The sequence below is a fragment of the Pteropus vampyrus genome, unplaced genomic scaffold (genome assembly GCF_000151845.1).
Source record: "Pteropus vampyrus isolate Shadow unplaced genomic scaffold, Pvam_2.0 Scaffold36, whole genome shotgun sequence".
Classification (NCBI taxonomy): domain Eukaryota; kingdom Metazoa; phylum Chordata; class Mammalia; order Chiroptera; family Pteropodidae; genus Pteropus; species Pteropus vampyrus.
In genome coordinates, this window is record NW_011888817.1 from 12,259,505 (window position 1) to 12,282,528 (window position 23,024).

Sequence of the window (23,024 nt, forward strand, 5' to 3'; positions counted from 1 at the left end):
TGTTTTCGGAGCTGTGCCACTGAGGAGCAGACCCATGATTTCATTCTAAGAGTAACTAGAACCATGTAACTCAGCAGGCCCTGGTAATCCCCAGAAGGAGCGGAAGCCATGGTTAGGCTCAGCTGTGACTTTTACGAAAGACGCTCATGCTAAAAGCTGATTCAGAGTCATTCATACAAAAGCAGGGAGAAATGAAACTGCTTCTAGAAAAATATTAAAAATCTGGGCAGTAATATATCTGAAACAGTGTTCCCACACTCTGCCTGGAGAACTTGTAGGCATCTTTCTCAACTTAAATATCATTTCCTCAGAGAAGCCTTACTTGATAATCTCACTACCAGTGAGTCCCAGTTAGTCTCACTCGGTGTCCTGTCATTTTCATTCAGAGCACTTTCCATATTTTGCAATTATGTATTTGTGTATTTATATACGCTTAATGTCTTTCCCCTACTACTAGACTAAAAATTCCACAAAACAAAACAAAACACACCACACTGTACCCTCAGTGCCTGGCCCAGCATGAATGGCTAGACGCCTTCCCTCCAGTTGCTGACGGTTCTTACCAGGTCAGCAGCCTTGTGCTGGAGCTGCCCCTGCCTTGGTAGATAAGCTGGTTTCATGCCATTCTGGTGCTGTTCTCCTTCTTCCCTGGGGCACTAAACCTCCTCTCTTTCCCCGGTTCCCTGGAGAGCACTGAGGAGGCCTCTTCATATCTGTGTAGATGCTGCCTAAGCGCCTACGCACAGGCACGGTCTAGACAACAGTTTGCTGGGAGCAGCTGCAGCACAGACAATGAGTGGGCTCAGCCTGACCCCACCCACCCCACTCAAGATTCAACTTAAGCAAATGGCACGGGAACTGCTCCAAAATGTAGGCAGACAGAAGGATGGGAGCAGACGGGCAGGGAGAGGGAAAAGATGGTACTGGCAGGGGGAGTGGTAGCAAGACTGCTTCCCTTCCTGAATATCCCTTCATGCTGCCCAGAGCTGGGGGAAGCAAAGGAAGCAGCATGAGGAGGCAGGCCTGGGAAAGCGGAAGTTGCTGCAGGCTCACTAGTGAGGTAAGCAAAGCCCCTCAGGGAGGCCTGTTCCCTGTTCCCTGCTCCTCTGCTGATGCACAGGGAGGATGTGCCCTACTTTCAAATCCTCCTGAGGCATCCCCTCCAGAGACACACCTGCAAATGGTCCACAGATGCTCCCACGGGGGAGGCCACTTTGCGAGATCCTGGTTTCACAGTGAGATCTGTGATGTAGAAGCTCTGCCTATCCTGGTCTCAGAAGGGCTTGGGGCCAGGCCCCTCAGGGACACTGATCCTCAGACTGGGCTAAAGAGCTCTGGTCCAGCAAGACTAAGGGACAGCCATTTGCTGGTGTTTCCTAGGCCCACTGCTCAGCTCCCCAGGAAGTCAGCAATCCTGGCTTAGACGTCTCTGGAGGTTTAAATCTGTCAACTATTCCGTGTGCTATTCCCCCAAGTCAGCACTGGTTCCCTTAGAACCTGGACTCAACAAGAAGCTCAGAAAGGCAACAATGGGGTGAGGGGTAGAGGCCAGGAGGGAGGCACTGAAAGAGAACCCAGCCTGGCAGCCCTGCCTCCTACAGGCTGCACTCCTCAATCCTGAAAGCAGGGGGTTCCATGTGTGTGGCCCAGCCTAGGGAACAAGTTGTGGGCCTTAGCATGAGAGGGCCTCAGCTCCGTGACAGCCACATGGCATGCCCAGAGGAGGAGGGCCTGTCCTACCCTGTCAATTTGGGGTTAAGGTCATATTACCCCAAAGCTGCTGGGCCATGTGAGCCCAGCTTTTCCAGAAAGCAATGAAGGCTAGGCCATTAGTGACACATAAGGGTCTAAAGCCCATGATTCTGAGTTTCTGGGTGTAGTGTGACAGAGTACCCTATAGCAGGGCACAGTTCAAAATGGTGGACATACCATCAACCCCAAAAGAAGGTGGGCTGCAAAGAGAGATGGTAGTGAGGCCTTCCCAGCTCAGTTTTTCCTCAGCTCTGCCCAATTACAAAGCAGCTGGAGCCTGGCCAAGGCAAGGAGGGGCCCTTCGTTCACACCAGAAACATTCCCGCAGGCCTCCAAACAGGTGCGCAGACACATGGCCCCGGGCAGTGGACACTTACACGTGCACAGAGCCAGAGGGAACCCTCTACCCCCAACAAATATGAGGGGCAGCTGCAAGGCCTGCCCACATGTGCAGAAAGTTCTGCACTCAACCTCATCCTAGGCTTCTTGCTCTGGGTTCCTGGAGAGATGAGCGACATTGCAAACCATATCAGTGAAGGCAGTCCCTGCAAGGAGCAAACCGCAGACTTTGGTCCAGTGCAGCACTTGCTGTGTGTGACAACAGCAGCTGTAGCCACGATTTGCCAGCAGCTTCTCTTTGTGCTCCTGCTAGGAGCCAAAGGACTGTGTCTACACTGCAGGATCAGGCTGAGTCGAAGGCATCAATATTCAAGCTGTCCCTGTCAGCAGCCCCTATCCCCAACCCCATGCATCCTGGCTCTGTCAAAATAAAACAAAATAAAGAAACAAACAAAAAGTTCCTGAGCTGTGCAGGCTTCTGGATATGACCTCAAGAAGCGTCTACTGAAGGGAGGGCCCCACACCTCTGTCTAGCCCACCTGGCACCTGGAAGTGAGCACAGAGCTCCCACCCATCCCTGGCCTCAATCCTATTTGCCACGTGTTAAGGGGCTGTGTGTTTAGACCTTGGCAGATCCCTGGAGGGAGGTAGGGTCTCTGCCCATAGGACACTAAGACAGCAGAACAATGTGGTTACAGCACTGTGTCTTGGTATTTTTCCAGGCATAACAAGAGAAACACTTGGGGGTAAAAGGACTGGGGCCCCAGCTGTCCTATGCCTGGCCCCGTCACCATCTTGACCTATATAACCTACACTGGCTGGGAACCACCGAGTGAGCCAAATCTGTATTCAAAGCCCAGCGCCATCACTGTAGTGATGAAATCTTGGACAACTTATTTATTCTGTATCTGCAAAACAGTGCACAAAACTACCTTTCAAGGTTGGTCTAAGGATAGAGTGAGATAGCCCACACAATAGGTTCAGCAGAATACCTACTGGCACATTGTAAGCCATTTGATGAACTGTGCTACTATGCAGTAGCTTTGAATTTCTCCTGTCCAAGGAGAAAAGGATAGTTAGGCACTGAGTTAGGGAAGTGGGGCGGGTAACCAGATTAAAGGCTTAACAGACCTCAGACCTGCTGTCTGCTAGCCTGAGAGTATAGGCTAGGGTGGGGGTCTGATGGCCAGCCTGAGAGACATGCTCCCGTGTGGGAGGATAGGAGGCATGGGGGTTAACTACATTCTGTAGTAGAGGCCAGAGTACTGTTGTCTTATGGGCCAAGGGGAGTGCCTACTCTTTTGGGTAGAGGCACGCAGCATCTTATTCTCTTGTTTTGTTCAGTGGTCTTTGGGGGAAGCAGAGGCTGGAGCACCAGCTGGCAATTATAAACTTGGGCACAGTACGAGACCATCCACAAGTTAATGAGGCCACACTAAATAGGTCCTTCATCACGATCCAGTTGATGGAATTAAGACCTAGTGTCTGTAGTCCAAGATCTCTTGGAGCAGGATTTGGGGAGGGGGACAGAGCACATATAAACTTGTAACATTGAAGGACATACCTTCTCAGTATGTGCACTTGTCAAAACAACTGAATTGTATAGTTGAGAGATCCGTGAAATTCACTGTGTGTAAATATACCTCAATTTAAAAAAAAAAAAGCAAGCTGCGGTCTTAACCAGATGGTCAAGGTTAATAACACCAATAACAGAACAAACTGACATCATGTTTGTTACTCCTGATATGATGCACTTAGAAGGATACATCACTTACGTCACTTTTTTCTTTTACCAAGTGTATAAACTGGATCTGATCATGAGTGAAACCCAAACTGAGGGACACAAAACAATATACTTCAAAAACATCAATGTCAGATTGTAAAAAAAAAAAAAAAAAAGGCTAAAGAACTACTCTAGATTAAAGGAGACTAAAGACATATGATAAGTAAATGTGATGGGTGATCCTGTGGGGAAAAGTTATAAAGAACAGATTGGGCAACTGGCAAAATCTGAATATGCACTGTATGTCAGAAAATAGCATTGTATCAATGTTAAATTTCCTAGATTTGAAATTGCATTGTGGAATAACACAGGACACAGGAGAATGTCCTTGTTATTAGGTGACAGATGCTAAAGTGTTTAGAGTTGAAGGGTCACAATGTTTGTAATTTCCTCTCAGGTGCCCAGAGACAGGGGACAAAGTGCAACCTGCTGGAATAGCTCCCTAGACCCTGAAGGCATCTGCTGTCCAGATTCACAGGTTCAAAGGGATATCTGGTGGGTACACAGCCCACAGCAGTAGAACTTGGAATCTCATACTTGTTGGGCAGAGCCAGCCAGGCATGAATATAGGATTTCAGTCTTTTTTAATTTTTTAAGCGAGGCAACCCTTGGTTGACCTCACAGATTGCAAGGACCTTGTCATCTTACAATCCCTTATTTTTAATTTTTTACACCTACAGCACCTGGTCTTCCTAGGTGGTATCTCACCCAAGTACTAACCAGGCCTGACCCTGCTTAGCTTCCGAGATCGGACGGGATCGGGCTTGTTCAGGGTAGCATGGCCGTAGACAGGATTTCAGTCTTGACTGACCCCCTTCCTTCTCCACCCCGAATGCTGTGCTAAAGGAATGGGGTAAAAAATGAGGCCTTTGTGCAATCTCCAGGTCTGCCACCTGGTGGCATATTTCTACAGCGCATCTTCAAAGGGATTATTTTGGTACCAGGTTCAAGATGGTGGGGCACTGCTTTCCGTGAGGCTGATCAAGAAGGATGCAGCCCTGATTCCATCAGAAGACCCCACCTTGGCTGCCTGTGTAATTGGGTCTGAGCAAACAGATTCCAGCAGGCTGCACTTGTTCCTCTGCTTGAGAACCTGGGCCTGCAGTATGTCTGTCTCTGCTCTGAGGCTCCTCCAATTTCCTCACTGATCTTCAGGAAGAAACAAACTCCTCAGTGAGCCTGGCCAGACCCAGGCTACCTTCTAGCCTGACTGCCCTTATATGCTGGCTAAATCCAGCCATGCCAAATGACTCACATTTCCCTGAGTGTGCCATGAACACTTCTGCCCTGCCCTCCTCTCTCTGGTTGGCTTGTCCTTCTTTAGTCCTCAATGATGTCACCTTCTGCAGCAAGTCCTTCCTTCTCCAGCTCCCAGAGCACCTGAGCATACCTCTGTCCCCTCTTGCTGTGCTGTAACCATTGGTTTATCTGTCTGACACCCCTCTACCCCAGGTTGTGGACTGCCCTGAGGGAGCAACCCCAATTCACCTCTGGTTCCCTGTACCACTGCCTGTGCCTGTCAAACTGCTGAATGAGAAAACAGAGAGTGTAGAACTGTTTGTTGTGCACCCAGAAGGCACCAAAGTCCATATTGGGGCAGGGGACAGAGATCAAGAGTGGGACCCAGAAAAAAGTATGGATGGTCTACTGGCTCATGGTAGGAGACAGAATCCAGGATCAGGGAGATAGGGGATCACCATGGTTGGTAACTGTGATGCAGCAGTGCTGGGAAAAGTCTGTCCAGGAAAAGTCCCATGTCGGAAATGTCTGGGAGCCTGAGGCAGGGCGTTCTAGGCTAGCTGACCACAGAGGCTGCGCTGAGACAGTGCCTGCTGCAGGAGAGTAGCCCCCACTGCGGAACGTAACCCATTCCCAGCATGCCCACAGCTTGAGCACACCCCCTCACAGGTGGAGGGACAGACCGGCCTCCTTTCTGCTGAGTCCAGCAAAAATATCTGCTTTCCTGCAGCAAGATGTGGGAGCGACAGCCTGGCCTGCCCCCTCACATCAGTGACAGGTTCCCTGACCACTCCAAGTTTGTAGTATTATGATCCTTCTGCTGGTCAGAAAAATTTATACCACTTTTGCTTCCCAGAGGAAAGAGAACTTCTGGCCCAGTTATAGTTATATATCTAGCTGACTACACCTGGAATGAAATGATGAGACTTGAATGAGCAGTGCGAAATCTGAATTCATGATCCAACTAAGATGATCTGCGGATCCGCGCTTATAGACCAGACCCTTCCACACTAGAGGGCTGCCAGTTCCCTCGAAAACTCCCTGGGCCCCTTTTCTAGATGGTGAATTTTGGATTCAGAACCCACTGGGAGGCCCACCCTCTCATTAACTTCTGTACAAGGCTTTATAGCTTACAAAGCACTTACAAATACACTATAGTAACTGATCTCCCGCTGCCCCCAGAACACAACATTTTCTAGGAAAAGGAACTGAGGCTCGGAAATACTGAGAGACTAGCCTAAAGTAATCTGGCTAGTTGCTGAAAGAGTTCTCCTGTATGAAGACAGGTTTTCTAACTCTGAATCCCATATCTTTCTACTTGACTACACTGCTTCCTCAGCTGCTCCTTCTCCACCTGTCAGCTGTGGTTCTGGGAATGCCAACCACAGATAGGATAGCACCCTCTGGACTTCCTTATAGGCAATCATTCTCCTGGAATCAGGGAGCTGCCAAGGCAGAAAGTTGGAGATAAGCAGGGACAGAGAGGGGCTGTACTTGTTCCTGGAGATGGAGACGTTTCAGGGTCCCCTAGTCTGGATCTCTCTGGAGAAAAGGGCTAAGTCCAAAGCCACTTACTGAGACATCCTCCCACCAGCCAACAAAGCAGGGTCCCCTGCCCCTCTCTGACCCAAAAACTCTGGGAGCCACCACCCACTGCACTTCAGTATTCACATGTAGGTGCTTCTACCAGTGCCACCAACATCTCTATAGGCCTATTCTCCACCTACAAAGTCAATCCATGGAACTAAGAAGAATTCGTAGCCCATGGAACAAAGTGTTTCCAACCATGGACCAGTTAACTCAAATGCCAGTGGGGAGAGCAAGATGGATTTGGGGGACAGGTAAGCCAGGTTTAACTTCCCTCACTCACTTGCTTTGTGACCCTGAACTAGTCGCCTATCCTCTGAGAGTTACCTATACTCTGTGGACCTCAGTTTCCTCATCCTTAAAAGTGGGACGATTGAAGGATCAGACACAATATTGTGGCTGATGGTGTCACAAAGTCTTTGCTGGATGAAAGGTGAGCATTCCTTGCTCCATGTGAGGTAAGCTTCCTGGTGACAAGTCTCTCTATGTGAATACGTTTTAAACTATCATTTGATGGGCATCTACCTACTGCTTGCCAGGAATTGTTCTTAGTATTTCCTACATTTTTTAAATTCTCACAACTTTATGAAGGACAGATGTCCTCCTTTTACTGCTGACATAGTGACCCTGGCCCAGTTCACGGGCTGGAGTAGGCTGCCTGCAGCCTGTTCTCCTCTGTTCCCACTAGCTGGCTGGAAGGCAGCTCTATTTGAAGGCTTTGCATTTGAGTCTGAATGACAGCCATCTCTGAAGCAGGCATGAACCTTCTCTCTGGCAGCCTGAAGGCTACAAGCAATCTCCCCAGGAAGCTCCTGGAAGCCATTTGCTTCTGTGCTCAGGCTGGATGCTGGGGGAGGGGGAGGCAGATTAGTAATCCCTCAGTTTCAGCCAGGACTCCCTGATGACAAAGATTCATGCCTGTGCTGTCATCTTCACTGTTCCAAAACAGCATGATGATTTTGTTCCTTTTTAAAATGCAGGATATGTATAGCTCCAATTTGTCAAGAATACATAACATCACATCATTCTCTAAATGTATGCTTCACTGCCTCAGGGGTAACGAGTGAGCTGCTGCTTCTAACCAGAACTTTCTCTTGTTGCACAGGGTGAACCCCACCCCCTGAAGCCCGCTGTGCTCTTGGGCATGTGGGAGAGTACCTGCAGCAGCCAGAGAGGAAGTGACTCAGCCCAGTGGGAAGTGGGAGGGGCAGTCAGAAAGAGGGCCGTGTGCCCAGCCCGCTCCCCACCAGCACATCCACACCAGACCATCCTCTGCTGCTGCCTTTCCTCATAGGGCTACAGCCTGCTGAGTGCAGAAGTTCTGGGGACCAGCAGTGGCCTGAAGACCCTGCTGCTCATAGGAGGAAGCCCAGTGTCTGCAGCTCGGGGTCCAGCTCCAGTCTCTTCTAGGAGGCATGATTACACACACAAAGAGATTATGTAATCAGTGATGTCCTTCTTCACCCCACTACCCTGAGGAAGCACCCACTGTGCTCCTCCATGGCCTTTATGAAGGCTGGAGGGACAGACTGGAGGCAAAAGGGGCCTGTGTACTGATGCAAAGCTGTATCAGGCGAGGGGCGATTCTGGGAGAAAAGGCTCCAGAGCTGTGCACACAGAGATGGCCTTGGAGGCCTCTCTGGGGAAAAAGATAAATAGCATAAGAAACCAGTCCCTGCAGACTTCACCAACAGCCACTCTGGGAGCCACCAGAACAGAACTCAGGGCAGCATCGAGAGCCCTGCCACCAGTTCACCCCTCCCATGGGCCTCCGGAAGCAGCTGATGTGACAACAAATAATCCGTCACTGTGTGTGGGTGTTGAAGGAGGAAGGGACAGACTTAATAGCTTTTTCTCAGGCTGTGCTGCCCTGGTATCTCCCATCCAGAGAAGCAGCCTGGGGAAGCAGCCAAACACACTGGCTTGGGAGACATGCCGGGTGGCCCCTTGGGTCTGTGGGGGGGCCCTCTGCCATGTGCAGTGATAGCAGACTGAACCAATGACAGTCCTCCCCATAATTCCAGCCTCCTTACAACTAGGGGCACCCTGGCATAAGCACGTGAGAGGGGCCCCTCAGCTCAAACCATCAGTTATTGCTTTGTGCAGTGACTCAACCCAGGAACAAGGCCTGCCACGGGGTCCTGTGTGGACTTTAGGTTTTTGCCACTCACGGTGGCCCAGATCAGGCAAGGAGAAAGCAGCAAGCAACTAAAGAAGGGCGGGCTGAGTCTGAGAGCCACCTCTGCGTCTCCTGTGTGACCTGGACACATGCTTCTCTGCTCCACAGTCTCCCACCTAGAGGAGAGGAGCAGCATTGCCCTGCACAGGGTTCCCTGAGGACTGCTGGGAGCCAGAGTGTGGGAGGCATTAGACAAATGCTAAGTTTCCTTCTAGTCCAGATTTCCAGAATGACAGACGGGAAAGCACAGGCCAGGCCCAGGTGCACGTGATTCTCTTTATACTGTTTTTTAATAGCAAAAATCACTACAATTATCCTGTGAGAAAGGCAATTTGGATTAGGGCCAGCAAACTGCCTTTTCTTAACTGCCTCTATCAAAAATTAAATTCAATTAAATTTCACAACTTTGACAATGAACAATACTGTTCACTTTCTGCAGTTTTACTAAATGCTGCTGGCTATGGCTGCTTGGAGCGACAAGATTACAGAGGCAAACGGCAGGCTTTGCCATCAGAGTGCCCCTCAGCAGGCTGTTCAGGGGGTGGGCCCACAGGAGGGCCTCACCTGCTCTCAGCCTTAGAAGCCAGCCATGGCCAATCCCAAGGGCCACGACCCGCCACGGACAGACACTGTCCATGCATCGGTGAGCACACACTCATCGCATGTCTGCTTGCCTGCATCTCTCAAGAGGGTGAGCTTCTCAGGACAGGGCCTGGGGCCTCATCTACCTCAGAACCCCTGCACAGGCCTGACAGGAGCGCAGAAGACGCATGTGAAACAACAGCCGACAAAGTAAAAGGAAATGCACATGTCTCAGACCCAGCACTTCCAGTCCTAGAGATTATCCTGCAGATATACTCACACGAATGCACAAAGGTTAATGCGTTAGAGCGTCCCCATGTGTAGCAGCAAAAAGTCACAAAAGACATAACCACCAAAATCAAAGCCCACGCATACACACCTCGGAAAGGAAACAATCTAAATGTCCACCAAGAGAGGACTGCTTTATCACATCATGGTCCATCCAGACAATGGAATACTATGCATCCCTTAAGACTAAATCCATACCTGTTGATAGAGATGTCTATGATACATTACATAAAAAGCGGGGATGGGAAAGTAAAAAAAAGGCAAACAGCAGTACTATTTGTATAATTCCATTTGGGTAAAAAAAAAAAAAAAAAATTATACACACCTTTGAATATACATAGGAAATTTCTAGAAGAAACAAGAATGGATATCTCCAGACAGCAGAATTAGGAGCCCAGGGAGGAGAGGGAGAGTTTTGTTTAATATTCTTCCATATTTTACCATAGATTAATATAATGACTATTATAGTTATTTTATCATAGACTATATTAATAATTTTTAAAAATCTAAATTTTCTGAACCTATTAAAATTGTTGAGAGCAGTAATGGAACTAGGCAGAGGCTGGGCCACAGAGAAGGCACACTGAGGGAATGTGACATGGGAACACGTGTGTGAGTGTAAGTGCCCTGAATGCAGTATGGGCCTGTGTACCGATGCAAGGCTGTATCAGGCGAGGGGCGGAAGGCCAAAACCACCACTCCTGGCACACTTAAGATCTCCCAGGTAACTTGCAAACATGCCTTTAAGGAACTTCCTGCTTGCCACCTGGTATCTATAAGGGCTGGGAGAACCACCAGACCATTCAAATTGGAGACCTGGAAGCTGGCTCATGATGCAGCTTTTGGGACACTCGCAGACCTGCTGTGAAGAGCTCACCTAGGCCCCTACTGCAGGCCAGGCACTAGGCTGAACCTGCTATAGACAACAACACCTCACGTCTAATCCTCACCACTACCTTAGCTGTAAAGAGCATTATGTCCATTTTATAGAGGAGGCAACTGGGGTTGAATATAGAAAGTGACTTGTTTAAGGTCACTCAGTTACCAAGTGGCAGAACTGGGTTTTGAGCCTAGGCCCTTAACTGCTGGATGACATAGCTGAAAGTCTCCTAACTCACTACTCACAGAGCAGGAGGGGAGGGACTTGTCTCCAGGCAGTGGCAGTTTCCATTCTTCTAGCAAAGAAGGGACTGCTTCAGCTTTGTCAAGGTCCCTTCCAGTTCTAGGCTCTATGAGTCTAAGATTCCATGTGGGCTGGGCTCCCTGGGGCCAGAGCCTGGCCTGGATGGAGGAATGGGATGGCATCCATTCCAGAGTCACACAAATGTGGGTTTAGAAATCTAGCTCTGCCCTTGCTGGCTGTGTAAAAGTGGACAGGTTACTGAACCCCTCTGAGCCTGGGGTAAAACAGAGACAACTCTTTGTTCCTTAGATGTGAGAAGGATTCAGTATGTATTACAGAGTACTTAGACAAGGACCTGGGAGGTGGTGGGGATCTTTCTTTGTTGGCTGGTTTCCTTCCTTTTTCTTCAGGAGAGATGACCTTGGGAGAGTCAGAAGAGAACATACCCCGTGGAACTCGCCCCAAACATGGTAACGCCAGGAGCTCCACATCTACTTCGAAAAGGAGCAGGAGTTGGCAGATGCCAGCAGTGGGGTTCCAAAAACCCTACAGAATTTTGGGCTATGCCAGTCCCAAGGTCTCCCAAGGGGATGAATCAAGCCCCTCCCTAGAAGTACCTATTGTTCCCTTATCACCGCTTTACCAGCTCTACCCTAAACCCAAAGACAAACGACAGGCACACCAGTCCTGCTCCTGTCAACTCTCATGGCAATGTCCAGGCTAGTCCCTTGGGTCACAGCCTCCCTAAAGTCTAAAGATCCTTTGTCCATCTCTTTTGCCAAGTAAGCGGCAGCCTATAAACATATTTAGAGGGGACAGCTTCATTCTGAATGATAACAGCCCTTCTCAGTTTTGCTACCTCTGTGCTTTCAACTTCCCAGCATTCATCAGGCCTGAATACTGCTATACTGGGGAGTCTAAACTCATACCCAAGACAGACTGCCATAAGTCGAAAGAGGATGACCACCACTGTGCTGTAGCATCCTCAGAAAAGGAGGACCTCAAGCTAAAAAAGATGACTTTTGCTTGCTGGGGATAAATCAGGCTGCTTCAATTTATTAAAAAGAGGCCTAGATATTCTAATAATAATAATAACAACAACAACAACAACAACAACAATAATAAAAGATATTGTTTGAAGCAGCAACCCCACTTCTAAAATTTATGCTGTAGATGTCTAAGGTGGGCAAGATCACATGTATATGTTTAGTCACTTCAGCTTTGTTTGGAGAACAAAAGACAGAAAATAACCTGAGCACATCAGTAGAGAACTTGAATAAGTTACACACATGATGATGACATAATGTAGCCCCAAATGACACAGACATGTATGTGCCAAAGTGGAACCACCTCTAAGAGAGTAAGTAAATCAAAGCAAACAATAGCATCCTTTCTCCTCTTGGGGATCTTGATTATAGATCTGAGAGAATATGCAGGGCTGCTGTGGGCCGGGCCACCTTCAAAGCCACAGGCTCACCTGAGCAGGCAGAGTAGGAAGAAATGCCCTTGTTTCAGGTCACTTTCCCTTCTACCTTCTTTACACCACAAATGCAAGGACAAATCTTGCAGAGAGCTCCCCACTTCCAAAGGGCCTGTGTGAAGCTCCACCCACCAGCACATCCCTTTCCACTGCCCAATCCCATTCAGGTCCAGCTCCATACTCAGGGGGATAAGAGCATTTCCCTGATGGTTCTAAGTGTCTGTGGACTCTGGCTGACACCTCTCCTTCCTGAGAAGAAGGACTGAGTCTGCTGATCCAGCCTCTGGAGTAAATCCAATCTCAAGGTCTCTTTCTAGATAAGATCTCCAGGGAACACTGGGAAAGCCATCTCTCCCCTGAGGGTAGCTGCTGTCCAAGACCCCACCAGTCTGTCACTTGCTGAATCTGTGGAGAGTGCTAGATTGAAGGGCTGCTCTTTAGGGCCACTTGAAGGCTGCAGAAATTATGGGAGTTTTTCAGATTCATCCACTTGAGTTTCTGAAATACTGAAGAAGTTTACCTCTGAGAAAATTTGGACAGGAGGAAAGGTGAAGGAAGGGAAACTGCCCTTCTCCCAGGCGCTGACTCAGGCAAAACCAGAGGGAAGCCTGGCTCAAAGCCAGACAAGGAGCCACAGACTTCACAGATGACCCTATCCCACGAGGGTGTGCTCAGGGCTTACTGAATGGACCTGGCAGATTTCACTGGCCATTGTCTTCTCCCAAGCCATCCCATCGCTGCACTATCATTCATTCTGTCACCCAAAACAGAAACCCTGAGGTCACCTGCCACGGTTGCTCTTTTCTTAATCGTCACTTTCAAACACTCCCAGAGTCCGGATGATTTCCCCGAAACAGCTCTGATCTCTGCCCTAATCCAGGCCCGCTCTAGCCCTTGCTTTGATTACTGCAACAGCCTCCCACAGGGACTCCAGACACTCTCTCCCCAGTCCATCTTCTACTCACAGCCAGGGGACTCCTAGGAAGATGCAGGTCTAATGTTTCCTTCACTTAAAACAAAACATCCCATCACCAAGAGAATTAGTAGTTCAAGCATTTTAGCACTGGAGCTTAACCCAGCAGCATGTCCTACGGCCAGGTCCCTTCACATCTTGTGTTAGAACCTCTTGTGATTCCCAAAGTGCACACACACCAGCACGCATCCATGCCTGCGCCATGCTGCTCCCCTGCCTAGACTGCTTTCTGAGACCTCAGAAAACTCTATTCACCTTTCGAGATCCAGTTTTAGCTTTAAGGGCTCTCCAAAGTTCTCCCCAATCTCCTCATTCCCCAGGGGAATCACTCCTTCCTCTGGGTTCCCACAAGCTGTACTGACTTCTGTGAGAAACTTGTCAAACTCCATGCAAGTGTTCATTGGTTAGGAGCCTGTCCCATCCCTGCTGCCTACCTCTCCATTCTCCTTCTGCCCCCAGTACCTACCACATCCCCAGCCATACGTGGGAGCTGTGTGTGTGGAATTCAAGTTCTGGATTTTGTGCCACCACACACATCAATGTATGAGACGCTTCCTGATGATACTAATTCAGACACTAGACTAGGGTCACTAAAAGGGACATACATGGAAAAAATTCTAAATACTCTTTCTTGTACTTTAAGATAGAATTTTTTTCCTCAGCAGTCCTACTTCTATTTTTAAAAAAATGGCTCTTTTAAAGAGCTGAGCTGAATCATCCAAATGGCTCCCATACAGACTGGGTAAACTCCCTACAGATTTCCTTTTCAGAAAGAATACAATAAAATTCTGTGATCTTGTGATCCCTCAGGATACTTCTGACAGCTCAATGGGACACAGTTCTAGTTGCCACTAATCACATCAACTAATTCTTGGAAGTTCTTTCCTGTAGTCTGTAATGACAGCTAACACTTCTAAGCATTTCTTACTTGGTGTGTGCTAAATGCTCAACCTGCTACATTTTACTTAATCCTCACAACTGCTCTACTAGGGAGGGGCTCCGACTGTCTCCATTTCACAGATGAGAAAGCTGGGCCTGGAGAGAATAAATAACCTCTAATGACCAGAGGGCTGGGATTAGAACCCAGTTCTGTCTGACTGTAGAGCCAAGAAGGCTCTTAACCATTACAATCTGCTGTCTTCACAAAAGGTCAAATTAAATGTAGACAGGAACACATACAGCACCCCCTACAACTGGCCTTCTGAGAGGGCAGCCTTAACTCCTTCGCTGGTCAAGCAACCTGTAAGCTCAGGAAGAGAGGGCTACATGCACCAAGTACTTCTGTGCTAGGCAGAAAAGCCCAGGGCAATGTAGGGAGCTTGTCATCTGCCACTGGTTACCTCCTCAGCAAAGCTCCACTACCCCAGCACCAACTCTCTCCACTCAGAGGTCTGCAATGGCCTCTGAAGAGGTCTCCAGTCCTTTAGTCTCTCCTCACTTCCTTCCCTCCTCTGCTGGGACTCGAGGGAGATAATTCTAAAACTAGATCCAATCATGACACTTCTTTGCTTAAAACCTTTTCACTGGCCCTCCATGGCCCTTGGCACAAAGTCACAAACTGTTAATGTGGTGTTTGTTCCTTTGTCAGCCTGTACTGCCTTACCTTGTACCATGTCGACTTTCATACCACCATATTGAACGATCTGAGGTTTTTGGAATAAACAATGAGTTTACTTGTCTCTCTTTAAGTAGAACAACTTACCCCTTCAATTTCACCTGGCTAAACCTTCCCATCCTTCTAGATGCAGCTCTAGCATCATAGCTCCTGTCAAGCCTTCCCAGGACCTTCTTGCCACCCAGGCTGAGCTAGCAGGTTTCTCCACTGGGCTTCCACAGCCCTCTCTTCCTGCTGCTACTAGCTTTTTCAGAACACATGTCAACTATTTGTTTACAGGTCAGTCTCCCTTAACCAGACCATGAGCTTCTTGAAATAATAATAGCTAATATTTATTGAGCGCTTATTATGTGGCAGACATGGTTCTATGTGTTTTACATTTGTTAATCTTTTAAATATTCATAAGAACCCTGTTTTAGAGACGAGAACACTGAGGTACAGAGAAGTTAAACAATGTGCCCAAGGTCACAGCTGGAAAGCTGTGAGCCAGAATGAACTCAGAAAGTCTGGCTCCAAAGCCCAGTATTAACCAGTATAATATAGGGTACTTGCCTCTCTAGGCAAGGACTCTGCTGTCATATGGGGAATGAATGAATGAATGAATGAATGAGGGCTATCTCCAGACTGTCTAGATCTAACCAACAGAACTGGCACAGCAGGGCCATTAGAGCAGCTCAGGAGAACTGTTTACAAACAAGGATTCTTTTTACCTTACAATTACATATTCTGCTCTTCCTTATCTCATGAAAGCTAAGCCAAGAGGGAAATGCGCCCAGCCCAGAGTGACTACCCTCTCTCTTCCCCACTGCTTTCAAAACCAAGCAAAGCCAACCGGTTTCCTCCAGTGACTTAAAACAGAGCAAAGTCTATCCTGCCACAGAAGGCGGCTGTCATCTCTTCCTTCCGCCAACAAACTGGCATCAAACCTAGGGAGTGGGGGGGTAGGCAGAGAACGCGGATTCGGGAATCCCAACGCCCCTACTTACTGGCGGGAAGGTGGGACCAAATGGCGTGGGAATGGGCGGGTCTGACCCGGCATGGCAGGTGAAACAGTGACCACCGCAGCAGGCTCTCTCTTTGGAAAAGGCCGACCAAACATAGCACTGGCAAGCAGGTAGCTCTGACCCCACACCTGAACGCTGCAGGTGAGGCGAAATTTCCCAGCAGCGATGGTGCCAGATGGAAGCCCTGGCTCGCCCTCCCTGGGGACTCGTTCTAACTTTCAAGTCACTCTCGGGACCAGGAGGGAAGCATGGAGAGACGGAGAGTCTCTTGGGGGAAACCTGGCAGCTTCAAACGCCGGTGCCTTCACTTACTGGTCGAGAGACTCCGGGCAAGGCTGGTAGTGTCCACCTCCCAAGGCTTTACCGAGACCAAGGCTCCCCGCAGCCCCGGCGCGCAGCAGCCCCCGCCCCCGCTGCATGGGAACGGCAGACCCCAGAAGAGGAGGGGGCATTCGCCGTTGCCATTTCTGTCACAGCCGGATGGCCTCGGGCTGTCACCCCGGTCCCACCACCAGGCTACTGAGGCCCGCCCAGCCAACCCGCATCCCCTGCTCGGCTCCTCGCTCCCGGACCCCCGCCCTCACCTTCCCCCGGTGCTCAGCGCTGCTCGCCCATAGTCCGTAGCCCGGAGCCGGGACTGCTCGGCGCTCCGTCCCGGGGGGCCGGGGCCGGGCCGGGGGCGTGGGAGCCGCTCACCGCCGCCTCCCAGCGCAGCCTCCCGAGCCGCCGCCGCCGCCGCCTCCCTCCATGGCTGCGGCGCCGCCACCTGACAACGGAAGTGACGCACCTCCCCCTCCTCCCCGCCGGAGCCTTAGCCCCGCCCCTCTCCCCAAGCCCCGCCCCCTCCCGTGAATACGGTCCCACGGCATTGGGATTGGGCAGTATCTTGACGATGGGCGGGAGCATTCAGGCGAGAGGCCAGATTCCGATTGCGGATTGGTTCAAGGTGGTGGGTCAGGGCTGAGACTTGTGAAACGATTGGAGGCTGAGACTCTAAAGGGGCGGTGCTTACCGCTTATCTATGTCTGCGGAGAGGCCGGGTCCGAGGCACCGCCCCCGCCCCAACTCCACCGCACCTCGCGTGCCCTGCACTCGCCCTACTGGGTTTGGAGAAGTCTCTAGCGGTTGGAAGATCAGCCAGTTGTAGTGTATATATCAGAAAAATGGCTCTTCCTCCAACTCCATTTCTCGGTTTCTGGAGTTCTGTGCGGAGAGCGCGGCAGTTAGACTCAATGACAAGAATTCCTGTAGCAGCGCTCACAATTCATTTCCCTCTGGGCTCCTCGCCTTTGTAGAAACCCCGCTTCGACCTGAAGATTTCTGGTTAAAGAGTCTTGACTAGGGAGATTTACAGTGAAGAGTTCCTATTAACAATTCCAGCCACCTAACCTCAGCCCCTCCAGTTGCAGTTTCGGTCCCTTTCTCCTCCTCCTCCTCCAGCAACCACGCCCTCCATGAATCAGCTTCTTGCACCAGATGAGCCCTTTAAAGGGATTGCATCAGGCTGGTGACTCACTGGGGCCCTCTGGGCCTGGCTTCCCTCCCCTGGCATGCAGAAGCAGCTATAAGGGCTCAGTAGCAGCAGCACCAGCGACCATGGCCCCACTCCTTTGTCTCGGTTGTGAGCTAGGATGCTTGCTGCATATGACAGACTCCCAGCTGTCTTTCCAGCTGTCTTCTGGGTCATTCTGCATCCATGTGTGGGCACACGTGTCCAAAGCCTGGCGCACCACTGAGTTTTTCTAGGGTGTGTGGCCAAGCACTTACCTGTATGCACATTTGTCATTTCCACACAGGCGGTGCCAGGACATGAGAGTTGGTGTGAGTGAGTCCGGATGCCTCCTCTGGTGTCCATCTCTTTGTCTCTCTGAATGCCTGGTGCCCACTGAGCTGATAGGGCTGAATAACAACAGTAATCAAAACAGCTCCCACTGTTGTGTCACACACTGTGTTAAGGATTTTAGAGACATCAAGTTAGGAGTCTGTTTACAGATGAAGAAGGGGGAAGTAACCTATCCAAAGACACACAGCTTATAATGGCAGGGCTGTCATCTGAAACAACTCTGACAGATTCCAAAAAGGTTGGATTTGATTCCTTACTGCGTTTCTTACGAGCTGATTGACTAATGTAAGTTCCTGAACCTTCCCTGGCTGTCAAAATAGGGATAACACTTCGTGAGATCACGGTGAGGATTCAGTGAGTGTAGAAAAAGCTTCTCACAGGCCCTGCAAGTAAGAGTGCTCATACTCACCTCAGTTAAGGAGCTTTGATGAAGCTTTGATGACAGAAAGTCAGGCACAGAGAAGCCAGGCTCCTGCCTCCCAAGCTCTCCTCTCTGACAAAGGGAAAAGCCTAGGGATGCCGGAAGCCCTGACTCTGACAGGAATGAGTTTTGGGTTTTCCAGAGCTCTAAATTATCAGCTAGATGAATCACTAGGAGCTGACACCACCATCCCCAACCCCAGGAGACTCTCAGCTGATTCAAAATATAGGATTTTAACAAGAAGAGGAGGAGGAAGAGAAAAAGTGGGGAAGAACAGATAATGAATAGAAACTAAAGGTGCCAGCCAGAGAAAACGTAAAACTGTCATCAGGACACCAACTTGAGACTGCTTTGTCACACACACACACACACACACACACACACACACACACACACTGTGACATACTCTCCTGCTGGCTCTGGCTCTCCAACTCTGGGTATACTGGCAGACCGTGCTGCCATAACAAAGTGACGCCTGTCACAACGACATGAGATGGTTGCTTGACAAGGTATAAGCAGGTCTGCCTATCACAGAAGGAGAGGAGGAGATCTTCAATCCTAAAGAGCTTTCTTAGGCTTCTGAAACTTAGCAAATCCTTCTTACTGGATTAGCTAACTTGTGGCTTCTCTTTGTGGCCAAGCCCAAGGCCTGGGTATGGCAAATTTTGAGTGCCAGGCCCATGCCCGGCGGCTGGGTACCACCACTAGATGAGCAGGGCACCACTCATCTTACTCTGTCATCAGTGCGATGTCAGGGATACTGGGAAGCAGAATAGTATAGTGTAGTATCATGGAGTTTGAGTCATACAGACCTAAGTTCAAATCCTCAATCTGCTGTTCACTGGCTCTTCAAGCTTCAGCAAGTCACTTAACCTCTCTGGGTCTGTTTGCTCAACTGTAGAGTGGGATTATTAATATAAATCTCCAGGGTTGTCGTAATGATGAAGTGAGATGATTCTTTCATTCCACAAAGATTTATGGAGTGCCTGCTATGTGCAGGGCTCTGCGCTAGATGCTGCCGATCCTGTGCCAGAGCACTCAGTGAGACTCAACAAGCAGTAGCTCCTTATGATGACCACCTTGGCATTCTGCCATTAACTTAATCATGAGACCTGAGGAGAGCCTCTTCCCCAACCCCTTGAGGAAATGGCTTGTTTCTGCAACTGTAATATGACAGTTGGACTGGCTCAGTGGTTCCCGACCTTCTCACCTTCAAAGCTTCTTTTAGTATTTTCCCTCCACATAAGCCTCACATTTGGTAACATTTCGTCTCCTGTACAACCTGCATCAAGTCATTTCTCCCTTTTTATCGATTACAGCTTTGTATCATAGCCATTAGAGCTATGGTCAGGCAGAGCAAGCCAGTATGACCACCAGACTGTTGGTATAATTCCAGCCCAGAGCAGAGATCAAGCCAGCTTGGTTACCCTTCAGGTATTATGTTTCTTTGGGTCCTTCTGGAACACTGACAAGAACTCAAGGGACCCCTGCTGCCTTCAGGGATCTTTCAGCCAGGGGTGGATACTCGATACTCACTGAAACTCACTGAACCGGATGTTCTCCTTCAAGTCCCTTCAAGTCCCATGCAGCTGAGAGCTGGAGATACTGTAGCACTTGTATGACCCCAGGGAGATCTGAACTTCAAGCTGCATGCCCACCCAGCTCTCCTTAGAGCCTGGTAGTCCCCTCCTGGCAATGAGAGAAGGACTCCTGTACTCTTCTCTCCAGAAGCAGGAGGGGAGGGAGGAGATATGCCATACCACTTGAGCACTCAGAACTCCTGAGAGCTCAGTCATCAACTAGGACCTCCATACTGGTGTATGTGTGGGTTTGAATGAAGGCCACAACACGAGTAGCACAAAACCTAAACTCCAATGGGGTAATGACATTTGAAATATGTTTATCTCTTCCTTGGTGTCCCTCGGTCTTTCCTTTATGCAGATAGTTGGGTTACTCTGCATTCCTTATGTCAGGAAACAAATGATACAACAGAATGCAGAGTTCATCTTTAGCTTCTGAATTCCAAAGGCCTAGCCTTCAGGGAGGAATGGAAAGAATTTCTGAGCAGATACAAATTTAGAAATCTGTGTAACAGGGGGATCCGGTAGACTGACTTGGGAGGGTGATTCCTGAGAATAGAGAAGCTTCTTCTCAGACTGGTAGCTGGAGGGTATCATCTGGGTCTCAGAGATGGAAAGCAGAAAGAGTGATGCTTCCTTTCCTTGGGGCAGAGCTGGCGGGGGCGGCATCAAGAAGTAACAAAATCCCCTGAAGAAGCAGCCGTGTGCTGCATTTGGGCTAACTAACCCAAGACCCTAGTAATTTGTGCCTGACTGGCCTGGGAAAAGTAGAGCAAAAACCTGAACGCTGAGAAGGGTTTGGGCTACACTTGAGGGAGAGGTCAGGAGGTCTTCTGGTCAGAGAAGGGCAACTCAGCAGCAACCTGAGTGGGCCGATGACAAAACAAGAGAACAAAAGCCTCATGGATCTATACGGCCAGAGCAGGTAGATGACAAACGGCCTGAACAAAACGAAGACATCTCAGTGGATGAGAGTGGACTGAATGACCACCAGATCGGACTACCCTTTCCACGCTTTGGCACCTTGAAAGGAAGTGCCCTAGAATTCAGCCTATTCCAAGGAAATGGGGGTAACTTTGAACTGACTGCAGTTAAGTTTCTGACACTGTCTGAGTGAGGTGAAATACAAATTCAGGTGAGTTAGAGAAAATTCAAGTTATATTTCTTACACACCAGAAATTGGAACTAGCTCCACTCCTTGCCCGTAAGATATTTGTACCATTTGCCCCATTTCTCTCCCATTTCCCCTGTCTCAATAGTCACTATGGTCCTGTTGTTATTGCCTCAAACCTCCAAGCTTCCCTACCTCAGGACCTCCGTACTGGCAGTTTCCTCTGCCTTCCTTTCGCTCTTTAAATCACAGGCTCCTTCTCAGTATAAATTCACTCCTTCAGACTACATTTTCCAAAACAAAACCACCTCTCTTTTCTCTCAGAGTGTCCTGTTTATTTTCTTCATGATGTCTATAAATATTTTGTTATTTTGTATATTTTTAGTCTCCTCCTCTAGAATGTCCACTCCCTGAGGGCGGGACCCTTGTTCCTTCATGTTCCTTCAGGAGGTAGCACTGGAACTAGAATTACTTGTGGAATGAATGACCGGTGGCTTCATCAAGCATTAGGGGACTTCTAGCTTGCAATAAATAGGCTGGTGGGCACTGAGCTCCCTCATCCTCTGCCCGGGCACCTAACAGCCTTTCCCGGTAGTCCAGGACCAGATGCCAAAAGACCTGTAATCTTGGGGTTTGAAGACTTAGCTGTGGTCTACCCAGTCATTGTGCTCTACCCACTGTGCTCTAACCAGTGGCCTAGTTCCTCCCCTTCCCTTCTATCCTCCTCGTACTTTGCCTAGGAATGAAAGCCTCCCCACTTGGGGCCTGGCATATTCCTTACGGAATATGTCCTGAGCCTCTCATCAGCAATCTGAGTTAGCCCTTCTGCTTCCTTCCCTGGCCTGGGGGCTCTCTTTTGCTCTGCTGAGGATGTAGAAGCTCCTGGCACACCATTTAAAAGCCTCAGAGCTAGAACTCTCCTTCGCTCCTAGGCCAAATCCCCAGCATAAGCCCCCTTGAAGCTGGAAGCATCTGCAGACACGTGGGAGATGTATGCGGGGGAGGCTGCTGTGGGGACAGGGTGGCTCTCTCCCCACTTGCTGCGTGGACATTTCTAGTGAGGACTTCCCTTCTGTGCCTCCTGTTTTCTCTCATCAGCAGTCACCTTGTGGCGTTGTTTCCCTTAACTCTAGCTGTCGGAGGGGCCTGGAAACTTGGAGGAGTGTTTTTCTCCTTGCTGGGACCCACTGTTCTCTCCTGAAGGCAAAGTAGAGTCTAAAGCAGCTTCTGAGACCTCTGGGCCACGATGAAATAAATACAGTATCAGGAGCCTCATGGCAAGTGGCTACCTGGTTCTTTAAATGGCAGGCTCCTTCTCAGTTTAAATTTAAATTAATAATGCAGTCCCATGCTCAATTCTGATTCAAGTCTGGGTAAAGGGGGAACCAGGAAAGTGGCACTTCTAGACACATCCCATTTGGTTCTGAGGAGGTGGTCCAAGGACAAGACTTCAACAAAGACTATGCTGGAATGTGAACGCGATGACCTTGGGCTGCTAGTGTCCAAATGAACACTCCTCTCAAATCTCTCTCAAGAAATGGCAGCATCTTAAGGTGAAGGGCCCTTGCCTTATTCACAACTCTGGTGCAGTAGTTCTCAGGCTGGATTTCATTTTTTTGATTTTTGACTCTCTTCCACTAGATTATAAGCTCCTTTACAGAAGGGACTAAATCTTGTCAGTGTGTGCCTAGTAGAATAGGGGTCCCCAACTCCTGGGCTGCAGACCATACTGGTCCATGGCCTATTAGGAAATGGGCTGCACAGCAGGAGGTGAGTAGTGGAAAGTGAATGACGCCTCATCTGTATTTGCAGCTGCTCCCCAGCGTTAGCATCATCACCTCAGCTCCACCTCAGATCATCAAGCATTAGATTCTCATAGGAGCACTGGTCCCTGGTGCCAAAATGTTTGGGGACCGCTGCAGTAGAAGGCCTGGCACAAAGCAGCTGCTCTGTGGATGTTTGTTTGATGAAGGCCAACCCTCTGGTTCCAGAGGACAGGGCTGCTTTTACTGAGATGGTAATTTGCCTGTGGCAGGCTGGTGTGGCTGTAAGGCAGCAACAACAGGACTTGGGTTCTAATCCCCAGAATCCCTTCTTCCCTGAGGACCCAATGGCTCTCAGAATT

At 49.3% G+C, this 23,024-nt stretch overlaps 1 protein-coding gene and 1 pseudogene across 2 annotated transcripts in view; both read right to left on the reverse strand.

The window, feature by feature from the left end:
* The window catches only part of STK40 (serine/threonine kinase 40), a 39,348-nt gene extending 21,059 nt beyond the window's left edge, over positions 1-18,289 (reverse strand). The window contains exons 1-2 of one of the 2 annotated variants that reach the window (XM_023529387.1): positions 18,197-18,289; positions 17,712-17,843 (exon numbers count right to left, since the gene is read on the reverse strand). In XM_023529387.1, the coding sequence (XP_023385155.1) occupies positions 17,712-17,799 (88 nt within the window). In that variant the 5' untranslated portion in view covers positions 17,800-17,843; positions 18,197-18,289. Of the gene's footprint in view, positions 1-16,528; positions 16,716-17,711; positions 17,844-18,196 lie in introns of those variants that run through there. The other variant, XM_011357995.2, reaches the window with a different exon arrangement.
* Positions 4,546-4,664, reverse strand: LOC111738311 (annotated as a pseudogene).
* Positions 18,290-23,024: the final 4,735 nt, after the last annotated feature.